This window comes from Barbus barbus (genome assembly GCF_936440315.1).
Source record: "Barbus barbus genome assembly, chromosome: 36".
Lineage (NCBI taxonomy): Eukaryota > Metazoa > Chordata > Actinopteri > Cypriniformes > Cyprinidae > Barbus > Barbus barbus.
In genome coordinates this window covers 15,710,012-15,723,082 of record NC_136714.1, presented here as the reverse complement: position 1 = coordinate 15,723,082, position 13,071 = coordinate 15,710,012, and the positions used below count along the sequence as shown (strand labels likewise).

The 13,071-nt window shown below is 35.7% G+C and overlaps 1 protein-coding gene across 1 annotated transcript in view; it reads left to right on the top strand.

Annotated features, from left to right (window-relative positions):
- Positions 1–468: 468 nt before the first annotated feature.
- LOC306855903 (unconventional myosin-VIIa-like) overlaps positions 469–13,071 on the top strand; it is a gene marked incomplete at its 5' end in the record, with an annotated part of 34,552 nt that continues 21,949 nt past the window's right edge. Inside the window, 12 exons of the mRNA XM_079394854.1 lie at positions 469–486; positions 911–1,024; positions 1,925–2,077; positions 4,945–5,129; positions 5,238–5,359; positions 8,770–8,912; positions 9,000–9,113; positions 9,743–9,896; positions 9,997–10,073; positions 12,299–12,418; positions 12,510–12,652; positions 12,783–12,993. Coding sequence (XP_079250980.1) covers positions 469–486; positions 911–1,024; positions 1,925–2,077; positions 4,945–5,129; positions 5,238–5,359; positions 8,770–8,912; positions 9,000–9,113; positions 9,743–9,896; positions 9,997–10,073; positions 12,299–12,418; positions 12,510–12,652; positions 12,783–12,993 — 1,554 coding nt within the window. The remainder of the gene's footprint in view (positions 487–910; positions 1,025–1,924; positions 2,078–4,944; positions 5,130–5,237; positions 5,360–8,769; positions 8,913–8,999; positions 9,114–9,742; positions 9,897–9,996; positions 10,074–12,298; positions 12,419–12,509; positions 12,653–12,782; positions 12,994–13,071) is intronic.

The following is a 13,071-nucleotide window of genomic DNA, read 5'->3' as shown; positions in this document are numbered from 1 at the left end:
TCTGGGGATCAGTAGATCCTTTCTAGTAAAGCTATATTGTGGAAATGTTCCTTCATTGTAATTTTAAATATGCCCCAACAGGGTAGTTTTAAAAATTTATGATGCAGTGAGAATCTCTGATCAGATTCTAGAAAATGTGTCTTCAGAGAACACTTAGGCTATTCTGATACAGGCTCACAGGTTCTTGCTTTTATTAAAAAGATCTTAATATCTTTTTTAATAATTGATTGCAAAGTCCTAGGGTATGGAATGTGCTGTCACGGACAGTCTGTTTCTTTCCTATAGATATATTTATTAGTTTCATACAGTACAGCAGGTTTATTTGACCTTTGTTTTGATCTTTTTTTATTTGATCTAACTTTACATTTAATTTTTGATATATATATTTTTTTTTTATCTCCTTCTGTTTTTATCCAGTATAGGTCCCTCACATGGTGACTTCTAATGTCAAAACTCTAAACCAGAAACATGGTCATTCTGCAACAAGTAAGGTTCTTATGCTCTTGCTCAATGTTCAACTTCTTTACTTTTTCACCCAAAAATTAAAATTCTATTATCATTTATGTGTTCCAAATTTTTTATTTTTTTTTGTCAAACACACAAGAATATATTTTGAAGAATGTTGGTAACCAAACTGCTCACAGTAGCCATTGACTTCCATAATATGGAAACTAATACCATGGAATCAATGGCTACCATCAGCTGTTTGGTTACCAACATTCTTCAAAATGTCTTATTTTGTGTTCAAAAGCAGAAAGAAACTCATACAGCTTTGGAACAAGTGAAGGGTGAGTAAAGGATGACAGAATTTAAATTTTTGGGTGAACAATCCCTTTAAATGATTGTTTTTGCAATCATTCGTGAATTTTTCCAATGACAAAGATTTGTTTTTTGATGGGTTGTCCCATAGGGGGACTATGTCTGGTTGGACCTCGGAACAGGCCATGATTTTGACGTCCCTGTTGGCGCCGTGGTCAAACTCTGTGACTCGGGTCATATCCAGGTCTTGGACGATGAAGGAAAGGTGGGCCTTTAAGTGTGAACTACTCTTATTAGTGCCCAATATGTGAGAAAAGACCAGTTAGTAAACTATAATTGTTCTTGCTCTACCAAACAGAAAGGAGGTTTAAAGGGGTCATCAGATGCGACACTAACTTTTACAAGATGTTTGAATTTAAATGTGTGTTGGCAGTGTGTTCACAACCACCCTATAATTATAAAGATCCACCCAGTGTATTTTTTTTTATCTCGTTAAATCATTTCCCCTTTCTCATATCAATCCATTCTCAGCTGCCTGTCTGTGTGACGTCACACAGACCCAGGCCCCTCCCACGATTGTTGATTGACATTTTTCCTTAGACCCGCCCTGAGTGAGCTGTCATCAGTCCGCCATTGTTTCGATGCTGGGGCAGGTGTAGACAAGAATGGCTACTAAGCAATTGAGGTGTTTTGTTGTTGGATGTAATAATGAACATAGCAGTCATCATTTATTCCCGACATGTGAGCCGCTGAAGACGCAGTGGATTACCTTAGTTTTTGAAGGGGATGCACCCCCGATCTACCTAAAAGCGTTAATGTTCGCACGAATCATTCGTGATCCAGCCTCACCTACAGAAGAAGTGAGGTTCTTTTATGAATCTTTGCAAATCGCCTTTCCTAATAACGTGCCAGTTAGCAAGTTCCGAAGCTAAAGTAAACAGTCTCAAGAGAACGCAGAAAACACAGCTGATTTTGACATGGTAAAAAGGGTGTTGTTTTACACAACCATTAAGAAATTTTAACCAAAGTATGTTAAAGACTTTTCATTAAGACCCTAAAGAATCATATCAACTTGTGGAAAATTGGCATCCGATGACCCCTTTAATTGAATTGTGAATTTTTTATGTGTTTTATTAGTAATAGTCTGTATTTTCCCCTTATGTAGGAGCACCGGATCTCTCTTCAGAATGCTACAAACATCAAACCTATGCACCCCACCTCCATTCATGGGGTGGAGGACATGATCCGTCTCGGGGACTTGAATGAAGCTGGTATCCTCAGAAATCTCCTGATCCGTTACAACGACAGGGTCATATATGTAAGCGTGACCTTTAACATTTCTCTGGCTGGTGATGTTCATTTTATTACTGTGGAATCTAAAGCAGCATGGGAAACTTCGTGATTGGGTTAAAAAATCCAAAAATTAAAATTACCCCATGATTTACTCACCCTCAAGCCATCCTAGGTGTATATAACTTTCTTCTTTCAGACGAATACAATTGGAGTTATATTAGAAAATGTCCTGGCTCTTTTAATATGTATTATGGTAGTGAATGGCTGTTGAGATTTTTTTAATCCAACAAAGTGCATCCATCCATCATAAAAAGTACTCCACAAGGCTCTGGGGGGTTAATAAAGTTTTTGTAAGAAAAATACAGTGCCCTCCAAAAGTATTGGAACAGAAAGGCCAATTCCTTTATTTTTGCTGTAGACTGAAAACATTTGGGTTTGACATCAACAGATGAATACGAGATGAGAGATTAACATTTCAGCTTTTGTTTACAGGTATTTTCATCTGGATCTGATACACAATTTAGAAGATAGCACCTTTTGTTTGAACCCACCCATTTTCCATGTTACCAAATGTATTGGAACAGATATAATTAACATAAATTAAAGTGAAAAAGACTTATTTAGTTGCAAATCCTTTGCTTTCAATAAAAACTTTATAAACTGTTATCTCTATCTTATTAATAATAATTGTCGTACATGGTTCTCATGAGACTAGCATATTCTCACCGGAGCTTATGCTACACCTAACCAACTAGAGCCATGTGGAGTATTTTTTTTATGATGGATGGATGCAGTTTTTTGAGCTTCAAAATCTCGATCCCCATTCAAAGCTTGGAAGAGCCAGGACATTTTTTTAATATTACTCTGATTGTATTCGTCTGAAAGAAGAAAGTCATATACACAGGATGTCTTTAGGGTGAGTAAATCATGGGGTAAATTTCTTTTTTGGGGAACTTTCCCTTTAACATCTCACATTGCATCAAGAAAATACAACATTTAGACCACACAGACTTTAGAATAATGTTAACCAATAGTCAGATTTGTATTTAGGGCTTATTTGGTCAAATTCAAGTTGATGTTTTTCACAAAGAATTACACCAGATTATTAAAGTAAAATGGGTAGAAAAACAGAAAAATGTTGACTTTAAATTTCAGATGGAATTGGCTTGTTTCTGCTTAGCATAAATTATACGTTGCTGTAATGCATTTTTTTAAGATTTTATGCTCCAAAGCTTGTTCATTCAGAAAAATATACTTTCGTTAGAACATTGGCATTGATTTATGACTGTACAATGTATGGAGATCAAAACATTTGACCTTCGTTGTAGCATTTAAAGAATGTGAAATCAGGGCATGTGTTTTCATTCCGTAAAAAGATTGAATGAATTATTTGTTTTGGTCTCTTTGATGGTATAGCTTTTTTGCTCATTGTTTTTGTTTCAGTGTGCAGAAAATTGGCTTTGTGAAATGTGACCTTTTATTTTGTTTCATCAATGAATCCCCTTTAGCTGTTCTCACCACTAGAATACCTAATGCATTGTAACTTTGTCATAGGCTTTTAAAATAATGCTTGAATCGTTTCACTTACTTGACATAGGCAAAATATCCTATTTTAGGGTCATTCCTCTTTTCATGAGGTACACCACTGCTAGGATTCATTTGAATGGAAATGTGTTCTAGCTGCTCAGATTTGTTTACTTTTTATCTAACTAGAAAGTCATAGGTTTTTCAATCTTCAGGTTCTTTTCACTTGCTCCCTCTTGAAGGTATGAATCTCATCATTGTAGTAAATTGATGGGTCGGACTGATTCATAAAGACCACCGGTTGTCACCCAAAATGCTTAAACTGTGCTTTGTCCAAATTTGTATTTTGATGGTATTAAAGATATAGGTTTCAGTGATGTTATTCAACTCAGCAAAAGAGCTGAAACATGGAAATTCTGTCATGGCATCTGTTTGACAGTTTGAAAGAGGAACAGGAAAAACTATGATGCTACATCATGATAACAGCAAGTTATACAAATGCCATACATATACAGTGTTAAAAAATCAATACAGTTAATATTTAAACTTACTTATAATACTTCTATCTGCATTTTGAGGAAAGTATTTTTACTCCTTCCCTTCCAGTGTTTTTAAATTCCAACTACTGCCAGCATTTTTGATCATTTTTAGGAAAAAATCATTGCCCCCAGAATATTTTGTTGTATGAATATCTGAGCATGTATTTTGTCAAAAGAAAGAACAGAGCCTCTGTTTTTAAACTAAAGTAAATGTTTTATTCTAACTTTATACATTCTTTTTAATCAAAAAATTAATGTGGGCAAGTTTCATGGAAAAAAAGTAACGTTTGAAACAAAAAGCTGAGAAATCATGTTTTTGTAAAAGATTACATCAGGATCGGATTCAGAATGATGATCAAATCATAGATGAAGTAGATCACTTCCATCAACACCCCTAGAGCTTGCACAGTCTTATACCACTTCCTGGATTGAAATTTAATTTGTTAATGTTTGATGAATGTGTTATTTTACATATGCATCTGATTACATGCAATTGCTTCTTCACTTCTGCTATCTCACTCAGAAAGTTGAGTCTGATTCAAACTGCAAACAAGTTTAAAACTGTTTTGTGAATCTTTTTGTCTAACTTAAAAAGAGCAGATTCAGAACAGACACTTAAGGAGTTTGTTTATCAGATATCACAGATTGCTGTGTATTCGTTGCTACATCGCTACCTCAGGAGATAGTGAAACTTTGTGTTTACACATGCGAATTTCTCCTGATCGTCACCAGCAGTGCCTAGATTTTAAATTGTTGTTGCAAATGTTTGTTTTTTTCAGTCTGGAGCCCTGTAAACACTCCATTATGTGTTTACAATAATGTGTTTCAGACTTACACAGGATCAATCCTAATAGCGGTGAATCCATACCAGCTCCTGCCCATCTACACACCTGATCAGATCCGCCTCTACACAAACAAAAAGATAGGAGAGCTGCAGCCACACATCTTTGGCATTGCAGACAACTGCTACTTCAGTATGCAAAGAAACAACAAGGACCAGTGCTGCATCATCAGGTAAATCACAGCCTGTAAATGTTTAGGGTAAGTTTAAGTGTTGTTTATTTTTACCACATTGTAATTCACTGGTTAATGCCCATAACTGTGTTGACTGTGCGTGTTCAGCGGTGAGTCTGGAGCTGGGAAGACGGAGAGCACCAAACTCATCTTACAGTTCCTGGCTGCTATCAGCAGCCAACACTCTTGGATTGAGCAGCAGGTTCTGGAGGCCAACCCTATTTTAGAAGGTCAGATCATCTCTAAACCTAATGACATAAACCCTACCTGTCTGACATTGATCTAGTGATTGCCAGCTGTAGCTTCAGTGCTAGGTCACAACATGGCCCTGTGATCTGCTCTACACCCTATTAGTAAAGGAGCATTCACACTAAATGTGATGTAGAGTGATGAGGCAACCGGACATCATCAATTTTTAATGAGAGTTGGCGATTTTCCTTGATTTGAAGTGGCTTGTGACCTCCAGCAATTCAATCACTGTCAGTGTGAACGGGGCCTAACGCTTCTTGTTTCTTATCAGTACTTATGGATTCATGCCCAGCTTCTCACATGCATAATCATGCACATCATGAGCAAGCTTCAGGCTTTGAGCCAGAACTCAGGCTGTTTGTTTACCAAAATCTGTTGATAAAATAACACTTGTGCCACTTGCTAATTACACTATATGGTGAAAGGAGGGTGGTACACCAATCAGAATAGAATTGAATATTCCTTTAAAATTAGTAGGAATTTTTTTTTTTTGTAATTTGAATTTTATTTTAAGAAAGTAGGAATAAAAATCATGTTTAATACAGTTCAATAGTTTTTTTAATACAATAATAAAATAATATGCATTAATAAAATTAATAATATATTTTAAATTTTCATTTTTCTGAATTAGTTGTCATACATCAGTTATTATTCATACAGTAGCACTCATACAGTAGCTTGTCCAAAAAAATTGTATGTATGCAAATTGTATAATATCCAAGCATAGTACACATTTCTATTCATTTTGCAGTTAATTCTCATATTGTATTTTCAGAAAGTTTTGGGATATTTGTCCTCTCCCCAAACACATTAATAATAATTTAATTAGAAGGGTTATATTGACCTATTAAGACCTATTGCTTACATCTACATTATATATATATATATATATCTATACGTATATATATATATATATATATATATATATATATATATATATATATATATATACAGAGTTCTGGCATGAAACTATAGATGGTTCAGTCTGATAGGTCTAACTCAATCTGACCTAATGACATGATTATCACATGGCACAGCTGATTGGTTCTCTCCTGCATCGGTAGCCAATGAGCTCTCTGCTCAACATTCAAATATATAACTAGTGATTGTTGTAGCAGTTTCGCAGAGTGCTTCAGAAACCCTCCACCTTCCCCAGCTCCACCTGTATAGATCTGCAACAAGGTGATTCATGTATGCCATGGGGGGTTATTTTATGTATGTTATATTTGCAGCACAGTATTTCTTACATGCTCACAGCAGCATGTTGTGGATGTATTGGCAGTAGCAAGTCTCGGTACTTGCTCTGTCGCAGCAGCAGCGTAGCAGATCTATTCCACCAAGACCAAATACATTAACATTGTCATGTACATTACCATGCCAATCCCTCCGAGATTTGTCATGACAGAAATATATATATGCTATTTTATTTACATTTTTACAGAGGTAAATCAATAACAATTACATTTTTAACAATATGTCAAATGTAATTTATGAGATTTGTTGTATTTTGAATCCAATTTGTCTTTGTGAAAGACAAAAAGTTGATCATACTGATTTCAAATTTAAGGATTCATTAGTTTGAATATACATTGAACAACAAACTATCATAACATCTTGATAATTCAGTATACTTTATTTTTGACAAGAAATGTTTCAGAAGTGACAGCACATTTTCGGTAGTGACCGTAATGCTTTGGTAGCAACCACATCACATTACAGAATTTTAACTCGCATATTAAAACACTACTAAAACATACTAAAATACAAAAAACTGTTCTAAAATTTAGTTTATTTCCCCCAAATATGAGGATGATGTGTTCCCTTTAGTCACTGTTTCAGTAGTGACAATTCTATGGGATAACACGCAAAAAACAAAGATGTTACTACAGAAACTCCACCAAATGTTTCGGTAGTGACAATTTTAGATACAAACTTTTGAACCTGTCTCAAAGATGTTAATCAGCACGTGGTTAGCTAGCACAGTTCTGAACAGTGGTACACATGTAAAGCTAAATGTTATGGAATAACTCCCAAAAAAGTGTGCTTGCAAAAAAAAGATGTTCGGTAGTCACACCCTGTAGCTATGAGAGACAGGAATATATATATACAAAGTGTGTGTATATATAGAGAGAGAAATTTTTCTGCTGTGTATTCTCAATTCAAATTCCAATTCATGATTTGAAAAAAGAGCCTTGAATTCACAAATTTGTTCAACCATGTTGTGGCATTACAGATATTTTCTGTACTGCCCCTTTGTTTATTTTCATTTTTTCTATCACCGCCTTCCAAATGAAATGTATTTGGATTGGACGGAGCACTAATTAAGAGGAGGAGTCAATGTGTATATAGTGCGAGGTTTAGAGACTGGAGGGAAGTACGTCTGACCAGTTATGTACCTTTTTGGAGGCAGTCCTTGCGGGTGGCCGGGTGAATTTTTCGTTTTCGGAGTGTGCGGATCGTGGAGAGGAGGTGGTGCAACCTGTTTAGCCTGTTGCTAACGGGCATTTCTCTTGGCCATTGAATGCCTCTTTGTAAATTCTGGGATTGAACTGGAGTTTCGCACCATGCTCCTAAAATCGGTGATTTGGAGCTGTAAAAACTAACTTTTAGTTTTAGTTACTTTTTCTTATTTGTAAGTCGCTTTGGATAAAAGCGTCTGCTAAATGACTAAAAGTAAAAGTAAAAAAGGAAGGAGCCAAGACAGTTCCCGAGTCCCTTTTAGCCACCCGTGCTGCCAGCTTGGTCAGTGTTCCCTCTCATTACAGTAACCCATACACTCATTGCACTCATTTTGGCATATTTAAAAAGTGTTGTTTTTGTTTTGCTCGATTATTTTTTATTTATTTTTTTAAAGTGGAATTGTGGTGCTTGGAGATTAAAAAAACTTGTCTAGAATATAATAACTTTACCTCATTAAAAGCAAAGAAAGTTGCATTACTCTTCCTGTAGTTTGCATTTGTTTCGTCTTTATCTTGTTTGTCTGTAGTGGATGGTTTTGTTTTTCTGTTGCTATCCGGGATTAAATTAATATAGAAATGTGGCAGGTATAATATACTTCTCTGGCGCCCAAACAACAATAACGATTGTCTTTTTTTTTTCTTTGAGGCTTTCGATCTGAGAGTCCAGAAAAGTCTGTGTGCATCCATCGTTGTCAATAAGACTTGGTCTTGCGGTTAGGATACGGGTGATCCGGGTTCGGTTCCCGCTTCAGATAGTTTTTTGTTTTTTTTACTTTTGTTATATTTTGGGACAAGACAACCTCCGTTACAATGTATGAAAGTCAGCAGGGCTTTGTTACTACAGCAAATACTTTTCTGTTCTTCTGTGTCTTCAATAAATGTCTAACACCGTGGGATTGAGATTTGTTCCTTTGTTTACCCTGTTCCCACAGCATTTGGTAATGCCAAGACCATACGCAATGACAACTCCAGTAGGTTTGGAAAATACGTAGACATTCACTTCAACAAGCGAGGAGCTATCGAAGGGGCAAAGTTCGAGCAGTACTTGCTGGAGAAATCAAGAGTTTGTAGACAGGTGAGAGGGGATCGGCAGAATGAGTCTCTTTATCATGCTATTAATTATGGATGTCAGTGATAGGATTATATTTAACTGTCTTTGCAGGCAGCCAATGAGAGGAACTACCATGTATTCTACTGTATGCTAGCAGGCATGAGCCCTGATCAGAAGACTAAATTAGGCCTGGGCCTGGCCACAGACTACAATTATCTTACTATGGTGAGGGCCTGTTTTTATCAGACAACTAATGCACTTTAATGCAGTGTCTTGTACCTTATGTAAGCATTTCAATAGATCTTTCCATTACAGGAATAGTTCACCCAACGATGAAATTATGTAGTTCATGTAGTTCTGAACCTCTATGACTGTATTCCTCTGTGGAACACAAAATGTAATTGTTCTGAAGAAAACAAAACTGGCTCTGTCTTGCTCCAATGACAAATGAAATGGCATAGAGTTGTATATAAGTGGCCCAAATTAATTGTGCACTGTATTCCAAGTCTTCTGAAATAATATTGACTGCTTTATTATACTTTTATGGTGCTTTTTGTCATTTTAGCGCTTGACAGTAACAGTTGCCATTCACCTTCATTGTGTGGAAACAAGTAGCCAGGACATTCTTCAAAATTTCTCCTTTTGTGTTCTATTGAAGAAAATAAGTCATAGAGGTTTGAAAGAGTAAATGACAACAGATTTTTGAGTGAACTTTTCCGTTAATATAACAAGAAAACATATCTTGCTTGTTGATATGTCTAGCGGCAGTAGAGGAACAAAGAGAGTGTGTAAAAGCTTGCGTGTATGTGTATGTGTACGTGTCCGTTCTCTTTCTCTCTTGGCCTGTCATTCAGGGAAACTGTACAGTGTGTGAGGGGAGGAATGATATGAAGGAGTACTCCAGCATTCTGTCAGCCATGAAGGTCCTGATGTTTACTGACATTGAAAACTGGGAGATCTCCAAACTGCTGGCTGCCATCCTGCATATGGGCAACCTGCGATTTGAAGGTGCACAGTGTTAATGGAAGATGTTATTATTAATAATTGTTCACCCACAAGAGGTGACAGACGAGCTAAATTGCACATATCATTTGTGTTGCCCCAACAGCTCGAACCCTGAAGAACCTGGATACCTGTGTGGTGGTTCGCTCACCTGACCTGGCCAAAGCAGCCACGTTGTTGGAGGTGAGGTTCATGTGAATGCACGAGAGAGCTTTAAAGTCACACGAATGGCCATTTGAAACCCATTTTTTTATTTATGTACTGTGATATTCGTTTGAGTGAAATATATGGATACTCAAAGTGAAAAAAATAAATAAAAAGTTAATTGCAACTTTATTTCTCGTAATGTGCGACTTCATATCTCACAAAGTGAGTCTTCCTTGATTTTGTGACTTTCTATCTCACAATATGTCTTCCTATACAGTTTTAGTTATTGTAATTGCGACTTTATATCACAAAATGTGACTGTTGCACATTATTGTGACTATATTTAACAATTTGACTTTTTATCTCACAACTGATATTTTATTTATCATAATTGCAACTTTATATCACACATTGTGACTTTCTCACAATTTGACTGTTTTGCATTATTGTGACTTTGACTTAACTGTACATTTTCCATCTAATAACTGCAACTTTATCATATTTGTGACTTTATATCTCACAATGTTACTTTATATCTTCGCAATAGCAACATTTTTCTTGTAATTAGGACTTTGTATTTCACAATTATGACCTTATATCTCTCGGTGTATATTTATTTCTCATAATGTGACTTTCTTATTATAAACTTTATCGAGCTTCCATAGAAACTAGATATTCTAGTCTGAGACTTTATTTTAAGCTAAGAAATGAAGTGAATGGTGAAAAGTGGGCCTTCATTACTAGAATGGAGCGAGACTTGAATGTGAGTTGCTAAAATTATGCTCAAATAGCTTTAGTTAACATTAACCAATAGACCACACAACCTAGGTAAGGTCAGGTAACGTTCGCTGAATATTTTCCGCTGAAGAATTGTGTAGAATAGGGAATGGGAATAAAGTAAAAGGTCATTTCTCTGCACTAACTCTGTACGTCTATTAGCTTTATTTTAATCACATTTTTGCATCCATTTATTGCCATCTCAAAGCTGCTGTTACTTGAAGGGATTTGTTTCTGCTGTCTTGTTCAGATTCATCTCTCACATTAGCTCTGTGGTACTGCGTTGTCTGTGTACTTGAGGGAGGGGAGTTCGAGATAAATGTAGTCATTAATGAGCATCAGACTTTTATTGTAATGTTATTATCGTAGACAATGGCACAGCGTAACGAGTCTGTTCAGACTCCCTGCCGGCAGCACTCTGCTGTCAGTCTTTGATTTTTCCGTCTTTCTGCATATTTCCACTGGCCACAATCTTTGTTCTGTTTTCAGTTTGATTTAAATGGCTGTGGCTCAATGCTGTCTCTTAAAATCTTTTCTTTGCTTATGTCTGCCCCCTGGTGGTAAGATATAAAACATCACACGCATAATGAGAAGGGACATTTGAGAATCAATATACTTTTCAGTGCACCATATTTTAATTACACTGTTAAAAAAGTGTCTTATTGCTTGTAAAATTTCTATTTCTCTTAAAAGTTCTGTAGATTATCAAATTTGACTTTCAATGCTATTATGAATAAATAAATGGATAAGTTCTATATGAATATTTAATAATGTTATGTGGGCTCAATTAGATTTTGCATTGACAGAAGTTAGAGCATAAAATAATGTTATAATTTATGCATTAGTCAAACACTGTTAATATTAAAAAAATTGGTAACACTTTACTTAAAGCTTTTATGTATAATGCGTTATAAAGGGTTTTTAGAGGCTATAATGCATTATAATTATTCATAATGTGCATTTTAATACATTATATCTGGTCATAAATAATTAAAACCAAATTTAAAATATATAGTGTAACAATGATTTGATAAGCATTATAATGTATTAACTGTGGTTACAATTATTCATGAGATTGTTCATTATAAAGTGCATTATAAGGCATAATTAATGATATAAAAATACTTTTATAATGAATTATACATAAGGCTTATATTTAAGTAAGGTGTTCCCAAGAGTTTTTTTTTTTTTTTGTCATTATAATGAGCTGAATTCAACCCTATTAATCTAATTTGATAATAATCAATAAATTAACCAATTTTAATACTGTTTCACATCTATACTGTGCCAAAAAAAAACAATCTTATTTCGGAACATTAATTTTAACAGTGTATTGGTATATTAAATAAATATATTAATATTGTAGTATAACTATGAATAAACTTTTTTTTTTTTTAATGTAGCCAACATATCGTAATATATTCGCCGTTGACCAGTTATTGATTTGGTCTACTGTCAATGGACAATGCTGGTTCTTTCTGCAGGTAGACCCTCAGGACGTCATGACATGTCTGACCACGCGTACACTGATCACCAGGGGTGAAAGTGTGTCCACCCCTCTCAGCGTGGAGCAGGGGCTGGATGTCCGTGACGCCTTTGTCAAGGTGAGATTGTTCCAAATTAATAAACAGCCCAGTTTTGATTCTCAATTTGTCACAGAAGTCATCAATATCCAATAATGTTTGTCTCCATCAGGGAATCTATGGCAGGTTATTTGTGTGGATAGTGGATAAAATCAATGCCGCCATCTATAGGGCTCCTTCCACAGAAAACAAGACTGTTCGCAGGTCTATAGGCCTGCTCGACATCTTCGGCTTTGAGAATTTCACTATCAACAGGTGAGTACTAGTAAATAGAAAATTCTAGATTGTTTTAATTTCTGCAAACACTACTGGTCTGCCTCAGGTCTTGCACCTATAAGGCCTTTTTTGGTCAAACTGGTACTTATCTTATTCATTCCTGCTGTAGTTTTGAGCAACTGTGCATCAACTTTGCAAACGAGAACCTGCAGCAATTCTTTGTTCGCCACGTTTTCAAGCTGGAGCAGGAGGAATACAACCTGGAAGATATCAACTGGCAGCACATCGAGTTCACTGACAACCAGGATGCCTTGGATATGATTGCCATCAAACCTATGAATATCATGTCCCTTATTGATGAGGAGAGCAAGTTCCCAAAGGTAAAATTTGAGTTTCTATCTTACAACATTTCAGTTGAATAGAGGATATATAGCCATGACTGTGTGCTTGTGTTTCTG